We start from the raw sequence: 19,390 nt of genomic DNA on the forward strand, positions 1-19,390 counted from the left end.
ACAACTTAGAATTTTACCGAAAGAGTTTATCTGTATTCATGTTAGAAAAAGTTAGTGGAGATGGTTTTCTCAGATACATATTTGATCACAATTAATGGAATTCCTGATAGCCTTTTTCACCTTCTGTACAATTTTTTTCTCGGAATATGACTTGCTAATCTCAGAGAAGCTGAGAATCAACATTTTTTTGGAAATTTCAGAATCAGGCTAAATGATACTCGGCAGCAAAGAACATTTTAAGATTTCAGTTTTTTTTTTTCCATTTTTCGCAACGAAAAGAAACCGAGAAGCACACTGCTAGTAAGGATTAAAGAACGTGACCTGTTTTGATTTCATGTTCATTTAAGGAGAGGTCTACTGTCCATATTTCACCACTTTCTTATTCTATGCTAACCGGTGTACTGCAATTGGAGCAATTCAGTATCCTATAGCCACATTATTAGTAGAAAACCCATAATGCAAGAAAATAAAACTGTCAAGAAGAAATTCCTTCCCCACCTGAGTGAACTTGTCCCTACACTATTATGTGATGTTAGCTACCCAGTATAAAAACATAAGGTAAACATTCATGGGATCACAGGGTGTCTTGGATCACAACATTCATTGAAACAGCATGCAGCTGCAACAATCAAGCAAAAATACAAGTAGTTCGTTTCATTTCATTACGAAGTTTGCTCCAGAACAAGTGAACGCCCAGCAGCTGCAACATGTTCAACATTACAAACTTGTAGTTCATTTCATTTCATTACAACTAGTACATATTCATTTCAGTTCATACAACTTTCTGTTTGACACAATTCAAGACACAAGTTCGAATAAGTTCACACCACACTTCAGTTGAGTTGATTTCTTCAACTTGAAAGTGCTTCAAATGGCCATTGCTTCAAAAAATGCTTCACTTGTCAATGTCTTTCAAATCTGGTCTTGAAAATCGAAGAATTGCCGTGATCCCTGCACATAGTATACGAGCAAAAGTAAGACCGGGAATGGAATAGGTAGAAAACTCATCTATCGTGTAGTTCCCAAGTTGTACTGTCTCATAGTGTGACACTTAGGAGACTGGCTTGGTTCTTCCCTAAGAAACCTCTTTATGCCTTCTGCTTTGAATTAAAAAAAAGGTCCGAAGAGTGTCTTTTGCAATGAAAATGCTTTAGATGTCATATGTTAGGACATGGAGGAATAAACTCCAGGCTGAACAGAAGGAAATTAAGAACAGAATAAGACATCGAAATTCACAAAGTTTGAAGGAATATATGCATTTCTCCTTCTAGGAATAAATTCTTACCATCTGAAATATCAAGGCTTGAACAGAGATGAGCTCTAGATAACATGGGCTTCTAGACTTGTTTAAGTAGTTGCGGAACGGCATTCTCGCCAGACGTGGATATCGGGGAGCAAAAAAGCGAGAATTCCTTCAGCAAAGATATTTGATTGATCAATAGTGGCCAATGACTGTAACTATAGCAAAAACATAAATTGGAGGGCTAGGATCATCCTACATGGAAGATTTCCGTGGTATAACATACTAAATTGGGGCTCAATAAGGGCCCGTTTGGATGCCGAAAAGATTTTGATTTGGATTTCTCACATTTGCAGCCCTTTTTGCACTGTAATTTGGATCGGATCAAATTCTTCGATTTCTAATTCCTCAGCTGACAGTGAAAAAAATCAGATTTCTAAGTTTGCTGTGGAAATAAGAAATTGAAAATCCACAGATCTGGGAGTTTCCTTCACCCTCTTAGCTCCTCAACCTCTCCCCTCCACTAGGAAGTACCCTCTTCCCTCTCTGTCTCCCTCCAAATGAGCTGCCGGGTCTATTTATTTTGCATTCAAAAGTCAATTCCAAATCTAAATACAAAATGGGAGGTATCCAAACGGGCCCTAAATGAATGGTTTAGATCACCCAATAATCGGGGCAGCAATATATTTTAAGGGAAATTATATATTCTCCTTCTTTTCCTCCCCAGCCACCCCCTTCAATGTAAAAACTAAAAAGAGTAGTCATATATATATATATATATATTTTTTTTTTATGGGTAAGCTGGGATTAGGCAGGACCCCGACCAGATATATTAATAAAAACAACAAAAGAGATTACATGAAACTCGAGAACAAACCCCTAGGAAAAAACAAAGGAAAATACAAGCCAAAACAAACATAAGGCCCCACAAGAAAACAGACCCAAAGATAAGGGAAAACAGAAACTACAACACCATACAACTGAACTCATGAAAAGAAATCAGCGCTCTAATCACAGAGAGATTGATCAGCCTAATCACAAGCTCCTCCCAAGGAATAGTTTGGAGAGGGAAGGAATGCCACAGGTTGGAGGGGAGAGAAGGCAAGGAAGGGCGACTTGCCTTTCTTCCTACGAACATTTTGGCATGGTCCCTGATATGAATTTGGAGAGCTTTCATCTTGAACAACTTGATGCTGAAAGCCATCAATAGAGGGAGGCGGATCAGAGTCAGGGACATCGAGAGCAGCAAACCGATTGCCAAAAAGAGTAGTCATAGTAGATACACATACACTAGAGGTGGGTGGCCTTGGGAATAAAAGAGAACGAATATATCAATTTCCTATTTTAAAAAGGTGGTTACTGTGATGAGTTGGGAAATGCAAGGAGAGTGGTGGGTATTTTTGTTATGGAAGAGACTAGGGTAAAAGGATTTGCGGAGCAGTATACTGTGAAAGCCCTCTAATAGCCATTAAACGAATAAGAAAGCTCTGGAGCCTCTGTAAGTTGTATCAACGACCTCTCTTACTCATTTCTTGCATCATTGTTTCAGTTTCTCCGCCGAAAGCTATTCCTCCTCTATTCTTTTCAAAACCCATCTCTCAAATCCATCTCTCAACTCTCAAACTCCACAAATCAACCATCGTTTAAAGTCTCTTACCCATCAACTCATGTGGGCTCTCAAAAGAAGCAGCTCTCAAAGTTGCTCAAAAGGTCGACTTCGAAACTGCAAAAAAACCAGATCGTGTCCTACCTTTCTTCAGAAACCATGATTTAACCAAAACCCACATCTCAAATATCATTACAAAGTTTCCAAGACTACTCATATACAATCCAGACAAAACCCTAAAGCCCAAATTCGAGTTTTCCTTGGTTTGGGGATTCCACACACCCAAATCTTCTTTTGTTTAGTTTGGAGAAGCGAATTCGTCCTAGATGTTTAGTTTTGCAAGTTTTGGTGTCAAAGGAAAATCCTTAAGAAAGATTTCAATCTGTTCTCCTCATTGAAATTATCTGAGAAGGAATTCATTAAGAAGTATGTGACTAAAAATGAAGAGAGAGTTCCAGAAATACTGAGTGTGTATCAAGGCAAGACAGGGGGTATAGGATTAGACATTGGATCTAAAGAATCAGATGTGGTTCATATATTGTAAAATGTTGATGTGAAAGTGCTGGGAAGATGCGCATTTTTCTGTATGATACTAATTACTACTCTTCTGTTTAGTTTAACCTGGTGTTGTACTTCTTGCTCTAGTTCATTGGAGGCATTGTTTATTTTATTTTATTGTATGGTACCAATTGCTAGTCAACAATTTAGTTTAAAATTTGTTGTTGTACCACTAATTCTAGTTCATTGGAGGCAATACTTGTTTTATTTTTCAATTTTCGTTCAAAGGCATACATCCCATGGAGAATTGAGTGGCTTGTTAATGGTCATTTTATGTAGGCTCTGCACTCAATTTGGAAGAGTTTTTTCACTTTCACTTGGCAAAATGCAGTAATACAAATCTTGACAGCCTTCATGAATGCCCTTATCTAAACTGTTACGCCCTTGTCTTCTTCTCTGAGAAACACCTAAAAAAAAGTGGCTCCAATCCCATTGCACTCTTAGTCCTAAACAGCGGAAGTCCTAAAACTTGTTCTCCTCTTTTTGAAGTCACCAAAGCTAGAAGTCACTAGCATTTGATTATTTTTCAGGTGTTCTTAAATGCACTTTTTCTGAGGTTGAGTATGTTCTCCCATAGTCCCTCGTAGTGTTTGAGATATAGTCGGTCCAAGTGTTGAGAAGTTCCATATACATTGCTGAACCTGGTTTTGAACATCAAATTCGCACCTTGGATGTGTTAGTAGAAATTATTTGGGTTGTCCCAAACTCTCTCCGCTTTTGATAGCTGAGAGCAATAGGTATCCGAATGAGCTAAGGTAAGGAGGTTGGGCAAGAGGTAAGCTGGAGACAGAAGGCGTGCTCATCCGGCCAATGATATAGCTGCTTTTCTTTATATATTTTAGTATTGTGAAAATCCCATAATCATTGACAGACATCTGGGAGTCAAAATATGATTGTCTGGGATCAACATCTTCACAGTGGCTGTGTGAGTTATCAAGAGGTGAACATGGTGACATGTCATGAAGAGTATGGTTGTTCTGCTCATTTGAGTTATTTCCATGTCAATCCATGAACATGTTTTATATTTTAAGAAACACTGTGATGTTTTTTTGAACGAAGACAAAGCATTACAACAAATTAGTAGAGGGGCAGAGATTGCCCCAAAACTTTACTCCTATATACGCTGTCTTCACCTACGAGTTCGTAATGCCCTGGTCCCCTTCAAGCAATGTTTAAAAACACGTACTCAGACAGAAACTCACCCATGGTAAAACTGGGTCGACCCAATCGAGTAAATGATTGAGTCGTTAGGGCCAAAACTGAGTCGCCTGCCTTAATTATTGTTGCACCATGTCACCGGTATCATCTTTGGATACTCCACAGTTACTCACTAGGCCGAAATTTCCATAGGGAAACCATCAAAGTTCAATTTAATAATAGAAGGCATAACCAACCTTTTCTTGGTTTTAAAACTTTATTCTCTTTAGATTCCAACCAAAGATAACCTCATTCTATTTCCTATGGTGATGTTGGGTCATGATCCCCAAAAAATCACCATGCACACCCAAGAGGGGATCAAGACTTAAGTTGTTTTTTAGAAATCCATATTCTACACCAAAGGCATCTTGTTATAAAAAATCCTAAGTCTTCTTGGATGATCCAAGCCATCACAAAAGAGATATGTTCCATAGGAAATGCCCTCTCTGCTCAAGGTGTTAGCACCTCTTTTTTTCTGAAAGCAAAGTAAAAGAAGCTGAAAAAACCCAGCAGGGGGACACATCAAACCACCAAGAATTGAGCTCCAACTCCTCCTTGCACGGAGAACCATGATAGGTGATGGCTGGATTCCTTTCTCTCGCCACTCAAGATGCATATGTTCACAAATTGGATTTTTTTTTCTTTAGCAAATTGTGTGTTGATTCTATATGGAGCTCGCAAACCAGCAAAATGATTGCACCTTGTGGGGAGAGGCCGAGAACTCTAAATGATGTCCCATAAAACCCAACCACCACCATCACCACTAGGTACCTGAAAAGGGCATAACTAAGAAGGGACACAGGGAGTCAATTAGTCAAGCCCAAATCCCCCATCTTCCTCTACATCAGAAACAAAGACCACCTCGAAACTTCTAATTAGCCTAAACTCGTCTTCCTTAAGGGGCTGTTTTGTTAGCAAGAAAGAGGTGGAAAGTCGTCGAGAGGGAGAGTTTGTTCCCAAGTTTTTACCCTTTCTGTGTTTGTGTAAGGATGAATTTTCGTAGGCGGAATTCCTTTTTCACCTGGAAACAAAAACACCTAGTAAGTCACCCAAAAGGTGCCCCCCTTAAAACCTCGAATATGGCTTTCCTATCCAGACATAAAGGAGTATCAGGCCTCCATCTCCTAAGTTGTCTCTCTCTACACTTTAAATATTTGAAAAATGCTTGGGAGTCGCAAGTTCTTACATTTTATCTATTTCCCCAATTTTGTCTTCTAAAAAGACAATGGAGTGAGGTTCATCCTTTCATGGTTTCCACTCAAGCTGTTGTTAAAGTCATGAAGCGGTAATTATCAAGGTAAATTTTCTTCGATTTTCGCTTTTTGACCCGTTTGTCTTCCATTTTTTAGTTTCTTATTGGATTCAATAAACACTTTGTTTGTTTTTCTTTTCAAAAAAAATAAACACTTTGTTTTTCTTGGTAACCAAGGAATTATAAATTAATGATTAAAGATACAACCATGGGCTGAGAACAAACATATCAATGTCGATAAAAAAAAAAACCCTACCCTTATCAACTAATAATTGGGAAGAAAGCAGAGCAGAGAGTAGACCATAAGAAAAAACAATTAAAAAGAAAGAAATGATTAAACAAAATTCTCTAGTATGCTATATTTTCTTAGTTTTTAATAGTAGAATGCTAGATTTGTATGTTTGTTCTATTTCTGTTAGATGTTAATCATTTTTAATGATATAATAGTATTGCTTCAATATTCGTGAGCCGTATTTGACGATGGAGAAGAAGCCCAGATGTTGTAACACTCTTTCCCATTAAAGAGGGGTATGGTTATGCATCCACAAGGTAGTTGCCCAAAATCTTTTTTCACACTAAAAAAGGGTGGCCCAGTGCCCAAGGCCGCCCTTTTTAAAAAAAAAATGAAAAAAGAACTTTTTTCTCGCTGGCAACTTAAAATTAGTATACATGTAGAACTCATAAAATATGCTAAAGCCCTGTTTGGATTGCAGGAATTTCTGGAAAAGTTTTGGAAAGGGGAATTATTACTAAAATTTTGGATAGAGTTTGTTTTTGGTTTTGTTTTTTGTTCGATAATTGGTGCTCGGAACGGACTCTTAAAGATATGCTTCCAAAGTTGTATGTAATTGCTACTCAAAAGGATGGTTTTGTTAACGACTGTTAACTTACCAACTTCTCCAAAAGCTTAAGCTGTTGGAGAAAGGCATAATTTATCTGTTATACTTAACACTTCCCCGCACGTGTGGCTTACATGGCAAACACGTGGCACATGTGGTCCCACTTTGGGCTGACCATCGTATGTGGATTTTTGCTATCCGGGAGGTTTGAACTCGAGACCTTTGGCTCTTATACCATGTTAACTTGGCTCTTATACCATGTTAACTTACCAACTTCTCCAAAAGCTTAAGTTGTTGGAGAAAGGTATTATTTATCTTTTATACTTTAACAAGGACCATATGGAAAAAAGTGAAGAGAGAGTAGTTTGGAGACCTCAAAGGAACTTCTTTGATAGGGAACTCGAATCACTTGCTAGGTTTTTGGAGATTTTAGAAGAGAGTTACATAAAGCGGGATGGTGATCACAAAAGGATTTGGATCTGGTATTCATCGGGAGATTTCTCCGTGAAGTCTTTCTTTCAGCATCTAGTAGCTTGCCCTGTGTCTTCCAAGGTAGCAAGAGTTTGGACATTCCAGGCTCCCCCTAGGGTGTGCACCTTTGGATGGGCGGCTTCATGTGAAAGGATTCAAATGGTGGATTTTCTAAGAAAGAGGAAAATGTTAATAGTTGCCATTGTGTCTTATGCATTGAGGCGGGATAATCAATAAACCAAATTTTCATCCACTGCAAAGTTGCCAGGGAGGTATGGAGTAAGCTCCTTTGTAGGCTATTATGAGTCTTTCTTGAGAAATTCATTGATCTTCTTGAGGCTCGGTCGGTAGCCCCATGGAAGAAAAAAGGAAAATTCTATGGAAGGTGTCCTTAGCTATTGTTTGGGTACTTTGGAAGGAAAGGAATGCTAGAATTTTTAAGGGGGTGCTATTAAGGGTGTCAATTTTGGCTCGGGCTCGGAAGCTCGCTCAAGCTCGGCTCGAAAAAAGCTTGGCTCGAATCCTTAACGAGCCGAGCCGAGCCGGCTCGTTAAGCTTAACGAGCCGAGCCCGAGTTAGGCCAGGCTCGGCTCGGCTCGTGTCATGTTCATCTGGAAAAACAAATACTGAAATACGTAATGATGGTATGATGGTACGTATGTAATGTCAACATCATATGCAAAAACGAACGGTTGTGAAAAATCGAAAACCGTAATTGTCATAACTTTGAGAAATTTTTTGTATTTTTTATTAATTGTCATAACTTAGCACATTTTAAACTTTATAAAATCAGCTGTTTACTGTTTATTTTTGTTTGTAATCATTACTTTTTTTTTCTTTTATTTGCTTTTGCTAGTGAGAGGTGCGAAACTTTATAAAATCAGCTATTTTACTTTTTATTTGTAATCATTACTTTTTTTTCTTATTTGCTTTTGCTAGGGACATGGGCGAAACTTTATAACCGGCTCGTTAAAGCTCACGAGCGGCTCGCGAGCCTGGCGGAGCCTTACCGAGCCTGGTTCGAGCCCGAGCCGAGCCCGAGCCAAGCCTTTGAGCTTAACGAGCCTAGCCGAGCCTGGCCAAGCTCGGCTCGGCTCGTTTACACCCCTAGGTGCTATTTCAAGAAATTTTTTTTTTTTTAAGGGGGTATCAAGGAGCCTTGTGTTTCTCGTCACTAAAGTAATAGCATTATTAATCTCTTGGGTGAAATTTCTTCCATGTTTACAATTTATGGGAAGGTTGGAGAGAGGTGTGTTGGAGTGTGGAACCCGAGTTAAAAAAAGTACAAGAATGGAAGCCCCTGCTCAGGGTTTTCTAAAGTTTAACTTTGATGGCTCAAGCTTGGATAACCCTAGGCCAGCTAGAATTGGAGGGGTTCTGCATACTGTACCGTGTCATCCATAAATCCGAGGGTTAGGATCATTATCTAACCCTAGGCCAGGAAGATTTTCCTTGCATTATCTACTACGTTTGGGGCCCAATAGATGAATGGTTTAGATTACCCAATAATAGGGGCAGCAATATATTTTGGGAAATGTTATCAGCACTACTGTACTATAGATCCTAACCCTCTATAAATCGGAGGTTAGGATTAACTTATGGAAATGATTTTTGGGGCACAACCTATTTAGGCTGTGGCCCATCTAATGGACGGTTTGGATCATCCTATGGTGCGGGCCATACCGCACTTTGAATAGAGTGAGGACTGCTCTCATCAAAATACAGTAGTGCTGATAACATTTCCCTATATTTTAAGAGAAATTATAAATTTGATCCCCAGCCTTTCCTCCCTGGCCAATCCCTTCAGTGTAAAGAGAGTAATCATAAATACATTCAAGGTGGGGGTGGCCTCGGGAAGAAAATGGCACGAACACATCACTTCCCTACTATAAGGAGGCGTTACTGTGATGAGTTGGGAAATGCAAGGGTTGTGTATTTTTGTGAGGACTCAGTGGTGCCCTGTAAAAGCCCTTGAGTAGCCATTAAAAGGAACAAGAAAGCTGTAGAGCTTATTGGTGGAGAAAAGAGTAATTCTCTGTAAGTTATATCAACGCCCTATCTTACTCATTTATTGCATCAATGTTTCAGTATCTCCGCCGAAAGCTATTCGACCTCCATTCTTTTCAAAACCCATCTCTCAAATCCATCTCTCAACTCTCAAACTCCACAAATCAACCATCATTTAAGGTTTCTTACCTCATGAACTCTTGTGGGCTGTCAAAAGAAGTAGCTCTGAAAGTTGCTAAAAAGGTCGATTTTGAAACGGCAGAAAAACCAGACTCTGTCTTAAATCTCTTAAGGAATTATGATTTATCGAAAACCCACATCTCAGATATGATTATAAAGCTTCCAAGATTACTCTTAATCAATCCAGACAAAACCCTAAAGCCCAAATTTGAGTTTTTCCTTGGTTTGGGGATTCCAGCCCCTGACCTTGCAAAGACCCTCTGCGTAAACCCATATATGTTGATAAGGAGTTTAGATAATCAAATCATTCCTACCTTTAATTTCCTTAAGAGCATCCTTCACACAAACAAAGACATCATGTTCGCCCTCAGACAATCAAGATATCTTATTCAGTTTAATGTCCAAAAACTAATGGAACCAAATATCGCAATCTTGCGAAATCATGGTGTGCCTGAATCCAGGATTTTGAAACTCATCATGACAAATCCTGGAGCACTAACGCTCAAGTCTGATCATTTTAGTGAGGTTGTCACTGAGGTTAAGGAAATGGGGTTCAATACATCAGGTTCATTATTTATAGTAGCAGTCATTGCAAGGTCGGTGATGAGCAAACCGACCTGGGAAAGAAAATTGGAGCTTTTTAGGAGCTTTGGTTGGTCTGACGATGAGATTCTTTCAGCATTCAAAAAGCAACCCTGGTATATCATCACATCAGAGAAGAAGGTTAAGAAGGTAATGGATTTCTTTGTCAACAAAATGGATCAGAAGCCATCCTTTCTTTCCGAACACCCAAATTTTATTTTGCTTAGTTTGGAGAAGCGGATTCGTCCTAGATGTTCAGTTTTGCAAGTTTTGATGTCAAAGGATATCCTTAAGAAAGATCTCAAGCTATCCGCATTGCTAATGTCTGAGAAGGAATTCATGGAGAAGTATGTGACCAAGAATAAAGAGAGAGTTCCAGAAATACTGAGTGTGTACCAAGGCAAGACAGCGGGTATAGGATTAGACATTGGATCTAAAGAGTCAGATGCTGTTCAGATATTGTAAAATGTTGGTTGTGAAAGAGCCAGGAAGGTGCACATTTTTCTATATGATACTAATTGCTACTCATCAATTTCGTTTAATTTGGTGTTGTACCTCTTGCTCTAGTTCATTGGAGGCATTATTTATTTTATTTTCTTTTGTATGGTACTAATTGCTACTCAACAAAGTAGTTTAATTCATTGTTGTACCACTAATTCTAGTTCATTCGAGGCAATGCTTGTTTTAGTTTTCAACTGTCTATCAAAGACTTAAATCTAGTGGATAATTGGGCAGCTTGTTAATAGCCATTTTATGTACTCTGAGCTCAATTTGGAAGAGTTTTTGCACTTTTACTTGGCAAAATGCAGTAATACAAATCTTGACAGCCTTCATGAATGCCATTATCTAAACTGCAATGCTCTTGTCTTCACCTCTGATAGAAACCTTAAAGGTTTTCCTCCTAACCCCTCACACTAGAAATTTCTTGCACTCTTGGGCCTAAACACCTTAAGTCCTAAAGCATGTTCTTCTCTTTTAGAAGTCAGCAAAGCTAAAGGTCACTATGCCAGTAGCAAAGATCTTCTGTTAGCATTTGATTATTTTTCTTGCGTTCTTAAATGCAATTTTTCTAAAGCTGAGTATGTTCTCCATAGTCCCTTTTAGTGTTCGAGATATATTCTGTCCTAGCGTTAAAAGGTTCCATTTACATTGCGGAACCTGGTTTTGAACATCAATGTGTTAGAAGTAATTATTTGGGTGGTCCCAAAATTATAGCTGCTTGGTTTTTTCTATACATTTCCATGTTGTGAAAATCCCAAATTAATTTACAGATCCCTGGGATCAACACCTTGGCAGTGGCTGGTGTCAGTTATCAAGAGGTGAAAATAGTGACGTGTCTTGAAGAGTATAACAGTTCTACTCATTTGAATTATTTCCATATCAATCTAGGAACATTTTTTCTTTTTATGAAAGATTATGATAGTATATTGAAGAAAGACAACATTACATCATATTAGTAGAAGGGTAGAAATTGCCTCAAAACTAAAGCACTCCTATATACACTGCCTTCACCAAAGAGTGTAATAATACTGTTTACCTCTTCCAAGCAATGTTTAAAACACGTACTCAAACAAGAATTCGCCCAATGTCAGGCGAGTAATTGATTGAATCGGTAGGGCCAAAACTGAGTTGAACCAACTTTTTTGCTTTGAAATTTTATTCTCTTTAGATTTCAACCAGAGATAATTGCATTCTATTTCCTATGGAGATGTTGTGTTATGATCCTCGACAAACCAACATGCACTAACACCCAATAAGCGATCAAGACCTAGATGTTTTCTTGAAATCACCTCCTACACCAAAGACATCTTCATGTTAAAAGTCTTGATTCTTTCTGAAGGTCACAAACCATCACAACTGAGACTGTTCCAGACATACCCTCTCTCCCCAAGGTGTGAGCTCCTCCTCTCTTTTTCTTCCAAAAGGACGGTAAAAGAAGCTAAAAAGGCCCGGCAGAAAGACACACCAAGCAACCCAAGAATTGAGCTCCATATCTTCCTTGCATAAGGGAACGATGAATACATAGGTGATTACCGGATTACTTACTCATTATCTGAGACGCATCTGTTCACCAATCAGAATTTTTCTTTTTTAGCAAATTGTGCATTGATACTAGATAGGGTCTGCAAACTGGCCATATTATTGCACCTTGGGGGAGCCAGCTAACTCTAAATGATGTCCCACAAAACCCAACCACCACCACTATGTAGCTGAAAAGGACGTAATTGAGAAGGGATAAGGGGAGTCAATTAGTCATGCCCAAACCCTCTTATCCTCCTCCACATTGGAGGCAAAGACCACCTCGAAGCTGCTAATAACCCTGAACTCATCTTTCTTAAGCGGCTGTTTTGTTAGCAAGAAAAAGGTGGAAAGTGGTGGAAATGAATGGCTTTTCCAAGTTTTTACCCCTTTATGTTGTTTGTTTGTTATAGGATGAGTTTTTTTCGGCTGAAATCCTCTTTCATCTTTGTTGGAATATGTAACTTGCCTAAGGGCATTTAGGAGATTACCCTAACTCATTCATTTTTCTCTCTAAACTTTCTCTTAACATGGTATCAGAGCCTTAGGGTTTTCTGATCCCTAGGGTTCTCCATTAACCTTCATCTTCTCCATCTCCACTCTCCACTCTCCTGATACTCTGCTCCTGCTCCTCTCTCTTATCGCTCGCCCCCCGGCACCTCCCCAGACCTACCGTGACCCTCCGAGAAAGGACTGCGCCCCCGCGAGAAAAATCTTTCCTGGGTTTTGGATTTGCACCCCGCCTAATTTTTCTTGGAAAATATTTTCTACCCAGGTCGGAATTTTTTTTCTGGAACGGGGATTTGCACCCCCCCAATTTTCTGACCCCCCCCCCCCCCCAAAAAAAAAATCACTTTCCCGAAAATTTCTTTCCAGGGCTGTGTTCACTCCCGCCCTGTTTACTTTCAGTTAGTAAAAAAATTACTAAATCTCTTCGCTGTTCTGTCTCATTTTTCCCATCTTATTGCTTGTTTCACGATCGCTCAACTGAGAAGACGATTAGAACGGGTCGTGAGGTAGATGGACTCTATCGTCTTGACTGCCGGCCGCCTACTGTCTTACATAGCTCTGTGAATACATTCAGTGGCATTGTCGCCTGGGGCATCCTTCACTTCAGCGGCTGCAGAAGACTTCTCTGCTTTCCAGACCTTTTTCTAGTTTTCAGTGCGAGTCATGTGAACTCGGGAAACACCGTCATGTGTCGTTTCCTTCCCGGGTCATTAGTAGAGTGTCTAGTCCATTTGAATTAGTCAATTCTGATGTATGGGGACGCTCTACGGTCGCGTCTAGTACTGGCTTTCGGTATTTTATTGTATTTGTTGATGACTTCTCACGCATGACCTGGTTATATTTACTGAAAAGTAGATCTGATGTGTTCTTTGTTTTTCGCACATTTCATTCTGAAATTAAGAATCAATATAATTGCAATATTAAATGTCTTCGTACTGACAATGCTAGAGAATACTTTTCTGATACTAATGGCTTTCAATCCTTTCTCTCCCAACAAGGGATTTTACATCAGTCTTTATGTGCGTATACCTCTCAACAGAATGGTGTTGCTCAGAGGAAACTTCGTTATTTGGTTGAAGTAGGTCGTACTCTTCTTTTTCAGATGAGTGTTCTTAAGGCATACTGGAGTGATGCCCTTTTTCACGACGTGTTTCTTAGCGAATCGCCTTCCTTCCTCCGTCTTAGAGGTGCTTCTTCTTTCTAGATTTTATCTCCTCTTAAGGAACAGTTTCCTCTGACACCTCGTGTATTTAGATGCGTTTGCTTTGTTCATCACCTTGGACCTGGTCATGACAAACTCGATCCCCGATATGAGCGTTGTGTCTTTCTGGGGTATTCCCGTATGCAGAAAGGCTATCGTTGCTATGGCCCTCGTCTGCGTCGTTGGTTTGTCTCAGCCGATGTTATGTTCTTTGAGTCTGAGCCATTCTTCAAACATGGCGCGAAATCTTTCACCCCTTCTCTCGAGTCCGAGGTATCGCTTCCCTTACCAGATCTACCTGCTTCTCTTCCGTCATCTCCTGTTTTCGTGCAGCCACCTTCTGCAGATTCTACTTCTACGACGTTGGAGAAGCCAAGCTCCACCTAAAATTACAAAGCAGTATCAGCTGCGCCGAGTTACAACAGGTCTCTTGTACCTCCTCTCGCACAATCATCTTCTGAGCCGATGATTCCTCTCTTCAGCTCAGGTATCTTCTCTTCTGCCTTCCACTGTTGTTTTTGATTCTTCTATTGCATCTCATACGAGATCCTGTTCCACTGCACATCCTATTTCGAATTTTATTTTTTATGATAAGCTCACTAATACCTTCCAGAGCTTTGTTTCGTCTTTGTCTTCTATGTCTTTATCACAGTCAGTGGTTGAGGCTCTTGAACATCCTGGCTGGCGTGATGCAATGAACCTAGAAATGGGCGCTCTTCATAGTATTGATACATGGGATCTGGTCCCCCTACCCTTGGTACCCGTCCTGTTGGTTGTCGGTGGGTTTTTTCCATCAAATACCTCCCTGATGGTACTGTCGAGCGCTTAAAAGCACGGTTAGTCACGAAAGGATACACTCAGGCTTTTGGTGTTGACTACACTGAGACCTTCAGTCCGGTTGCGAAAATTCCCTCTGTACGTGTGCTGTCTCTTGCTGTTAATCATAGCTGGCCTCTTCATTAGCTGGATGTGAAGAATGCCTTCCTCCATGGCGACCTGACTGAGGAGGTGTATATGGAGCAACCACCAGGGTTTGTTGCTCCGGGGGAGACTTCCTCCTACGTGTCGCCTACGCAAGTCACTCTATGGCCTCAAACAATCTCCGCGTCCGTGGTTTGGGAGATTCAGTTAGGCAGTCATGCGCTTTGGCATGAAAGAATGCGCAGTGGATCACTTAGTCTTCAGTTATTACTCTTCAGCTGGGTGTATTTTGTTGATAGTTTATGTGGATGACATAATCATCACAGGGAGCAATTTACAAGGTATACAACGTTTGAAAACCTTCTTGCAAAAGGAATTCTCTACTAAGGATTTGGGTCAGCTCAGGTATTTCTTGGGGATAGAGGTTGCTCGTTCTTCTAGAGGCTTGTTCATATCACAGAGAAAGTATGTCTTGGACTTGCTAAAAAAAACATGCAATCTTGGAGTTAAACCAGCTTCTGCACCCATGGATCCTAATGTGAAACTCGTTCCAGAAGAAGGAGAGTTGTTGGAGGATCCTGGCAGGTATCACAGGCTTGTCGGTAAACTTATATATATCTCACGATTACTCGGCCAGATATTTCATATGCTGTTGGAGTTGTCAGTCAGTATATGAGCTCTCCACGTACTTCTCACTGGGCTGCGGTGATACAGACTCTCAGGTATTTGAAAGGAGCTCCAGGGAAGGGATTGATGTTCAAAAGATATGGCCATATGAAAGTTGAAGGCTTCTCTGATGCAGATTGGGTTGGATCTCCAGCAGATAGACGGTCCACCACTGGGTATTGTACATTTGTAGGTGGCAATCTTGTTTCATGGAAGAGTAAGAAGCAGGATGTTATAGCTAAGTCGAGTGCAGAGGCTGAATACAGGGCAATGGCACAGACAAGCACGAAACTTATTTGGCTACGTTCACTTCTTTCTGAAATTGGCTTCATTTCATCTTCTCCTTCGCAGCTTTATTGTGACAACAAAGCTGCAATATACATTCCCAACAATCCAGTATTTCATGAGCGCACCAAACATATTGAAGTGGATTGTCATTTTATCCGTCAAAGAATCTAGAAAAGAGAGATTTGCACTGTGTTTACTCGGTCAGGGGACCAATTAGATGATATGTTTACAAAGTCCTTAAATAAGTCAAAATTGAGTGATATATGTAACAAGCTAGGAATGTATGATATCTACATTCCAGCTTGAGGGGGAGTGTTGGAATATGTAACTTGCCTAAGGGCATTTAGGACTTTGTCCATTTCTTTATGTTTTAGTATAAAGATATGAGTCAGGGGGAGATTACCCTAACTCAGCCATTTTTCTCTCTAAACTTTCTCTTAACAATCTGGAACAAAAAACACCTCTAAGTCATCCAAAAGGTTTCCGTCTTAAAACGTCGAATGCGGATTTCCTTTCTAGACGTAAAGAAGTATCGGGCCTTGTCTTCTAACACATCTCTCTCTACACTATAAATACTTGAAAAATGCTTGAGAATTGCAAGGTCTTACTTTTTATTTATTCTCTCAACTTTGTCTTCAAGAAAGACAAAGGAGCGTAGTTCGCCCTTCTATGGTTTTTAGTTTTTACTCATGCTTTGTCAAAGACATGAAGCGGTAATCATCAAGGTAAATTTTCTACAATTTTCTTATGTCCTTTTTCGCGTCCTGATCCTTTTTTCTTCCATTTTATAGTTTCTTGCATTGGATTCAATACACACTTTTTTTTTTGTCTAGGTAAGCAAGTAATAATAAATTAAAGAATAAAGATACAACCAGGGACTGAGAGTAGACATGTCAGTAGATACAGAGGTAATAAAAAGCAACCCTTGTCAGCTAATAATAGGGAAGAACACCCATAAGTTTTCCTAAAGCAGAGATCGCATAAGAAATTGCAATTAAACAGAAAGTGAAAAATGATAAAACACTAAATTTTACAATGCTAAAACACAATGCTTTTTTTTCGTTGCGGAAATGTTGAGATATTTGAGCTTCTTTTCTCAGTTTTTTAGTATTTTGTAAAGTTTTGACATTGTATTATTTTTTTTGTTAGATATTAATCATTTTTAATGGTAGAATAGTACTGAATCAATCTTTGGGCCTCTATTTGGAGTGCAATGAGTTTCTTTTTGATGAAATTCAGATTGGAAACCGTAAAGGACTGTAGATTTTTGTAATGTTTTGCTTAGTTAGGTTTTAGTTGATTTTACTGGTTTATAGATTATGTTTAATTTTCCCCAAATAATAAGGTTTTAGTTGCAATTACTGCTTTCTAGTTGCTTTGGTGGTACCAGGTTTTACTTGTAGAATACTAGAAGGGTATGTTTCCAATAATATAGTGATGCTATTTTCTCCATTTGATGTGCTTTTTAGTAGCATGTTACAAATGGGTTAATCTTCTGATACTCTGATTTGAACTTGTGTGTTTTATTGATGGATTTTTTACTCAAATCCAACAAAATGCTGCTACCTTGTAAAATTCTTCTGAGTTTTGGTAATAACTAATAAGTCTTAGTTTCCTGTTCTAACTTGTAGTTACTTTGCTAATATCTATTTAGAGCTTCAATTTTGTAATGTTGGAATTTACTTTGTACTAATTTTGATTGGGAGTGCGTAAATGACTTTTATTCAAAGTAGCTATTGATCCAATATCTTTTGGAGAAAAAATTGGCAGTGAAGCTCCTTTCAGACCAACCTGCAGACATATCTAACTCTAGAAAACTCTATGGTTTTAAGAGTAGTTGAAGCTCCCACATACCGGCATCCTCACTTTTAACTCGAGAAAACACAGAGTGATGAGAGTGCTTCCTTCTCTAAAATTCTCCTGATGTGTCATCTCTTTCTCGTCATCAATTTGGTTTTCAATTTCTGTTGGAGTTTCATTATGGCAACAGAATAAATATGTGATGCAGATAGTAGGCCAATAAGTGGCATATTTACCCATTAGGATTTATTTCCATGTTATTTAGTTTCTATGAAACTTATTTACATGTTATTTGGTTTCTAGCATTTTATTTTCCATGTTATTTAGATTTAGGGCTTTTATTTACTTTCCATGGAATTTTATTTCAATTGCCTATACATAGGCCTCATGTTTTTTAACTTTTGATGAATAAAGATTGATTCGCTTCTTCCATCTACAGTTTTTTTCTCCTTCCTCTATTCCTCTTCTCTTCTCCTCTAATTTCTTCTTCTCCTATTCTTCTTCGCTTCTCTTCTTCCCCCACTCTTCTTCTATTCTTCTCCTCCAATTCTCTTCTCCTTCTCTTTTTCTCCCCTGCTTTTATTTTCCTTCCCGGTCCTACATCAAATTTGGTATCAGAGCAAAGGATCCTAGAGCCGGAGAGTATTGAAATCCGTGATCAACATCTGCGAGCGCAAGTCCGAGAACTAAGCCTGGACAGATTTTTCGAAACCTCTTTCACGAAAACCCAACCTAGCTGTCACTTCTACACTTTGAAATTCATTCATATCCCTAAATCCAGTCCTGAACCCTTTAGTTTCCGAATCCCTGCAGATTCAGCCACATAGCACAAACCAGCCCCCCAAACATCATTAATTTTGTCTAGATTTCCAGAGTTCTAGTTTCAGCCACAAGTCAGAAATTTCCCTTGATTTTGTCTACAACCCTTGCCTCTTCATCCCCAACCAAACCATCCTTCTTTTTTCCACCCAGAAAAAAAACCAGACCCATCAGAATAAAAAACCTAACCCTAATAGCACCATCTTTGGAAGACCCAAAATCATCCATTACACAACCCCAATTTTTGTTTCTTTAACCCATCTTCTCAATTGGAACCCTAATCTCAAGGAAGAATAACTGGGAAAATAAAGTTGTTTCGTCGGAGCTGTCGCAGCTCGCGGAGCTTCCACCTCCACCGGTGCCGTTTTGCCGGTGCACCGCTACCGCCGCCTCCTTCTCCAGCCACTTGATCTCATGGGGTAATAGAAACCCATGTTTTTCTAATATTGCAAAGCAAGTTTCCAATATTGCTAAGCAAGGTTATCCGGTGTAAAGAGGATTTCAGTGCACATGATGATCATCAGGAGGGTTGTTAGCGTGACATCACTGAGCCAGATACAGCTCTAGCAGTTGGCTTTGTTCCTGATTTCATTGAGCCATATTTGATACTAGCAGATGCTGACCTTAGTGAGGCTAGTCATGGATTGTACTGCCCATAGCTGTCATGCTGATCCCACCGATCCAGGAGGAGTACGTTGTTATCTTCCCAGCCAGTTTACTTCTCCGGCGTAGTTTGTTTTCTTATGATTTTACGTGGGCGATTTCTTTCCCATTGCTCCGCCGGCATATCTGACTACTCTCACGATTGTTGGGAGCATTAGACTTCACAAGTTCTTCTGACAGATTACGACTCCTGCTGCTTCATTGGGTTGTGTACATATTTGATCCAGGAGGGCTAAAACTCGAGGTTGAGTTCTTTTCAAGCGGGAGAGAATGATGTAGATAGTAGGCCAATAAGTGGCATATTTGCCCATTAGGATTATTTCCATGTTATTTAGTTTCTAGGATTCTTATTTACATGCTATTTAGTTTCGACGATTTTATTTTCCATATTATTTAGATTTAGGGCTTTTATGTACTTTCCATGGAATTTTATTTCAATTGCCTATAAATAGGCCTCATGTATTAGGGTTTTTTAACTTTTGATGAATAAAGATTGATTGGCTTCTTCCCTCTACAGGTTTCTTCTCCTTCCTCTATTTCTCTTCTCTTCTCTCCTAATTTCTTCTTCCTA

The 19,390-nt window shown here is 39.4% G+C and overlaps 1 protein-coding gene across 1 annotated transcript; it reads left to right on the forward strand.

Annotated features, from left to right (window-relative positions):
• The first annotated feature begins 9,242 nt into the window (after window positions 1-9,242).
• Window positions 9,243-14,049, forward strand: LOC143888874 (uncharacterized). The gene is made up of 3 exons (XM_077393263.1): window positions 9,243-10,393; window positions 11,773-11,824; window positions 13,810-14,049. The coding sequence occupies exons 1-3, from the start codon at window positions 9,243-9,245 to the stop codon at window positions 14,047-14,049; spliced, it is 1,443 nt and encodes a 480-aa protein (XP_077249378.1).
• The last annotated feature ends 5,341 nt before the right edge of the window (window positions 14,050-19,390 follow it).

Source organism: Tasmannia lanceolata, unplaced genomic scaffold (genome assembly GCF_043159265.1).
Source record: "Tasmannia lanceolata isolate RefF3 unplaced genomic scaffold, GAP_Taslan_0.1 ptg000012l, whole genome shotgun sequence".
NCBI lineage: Eukaryota > Viridiplantae > Streptophyta > Magnoliopsida > Canellales > Winteraceae > Tasmannia > Tasmannia lanceolata.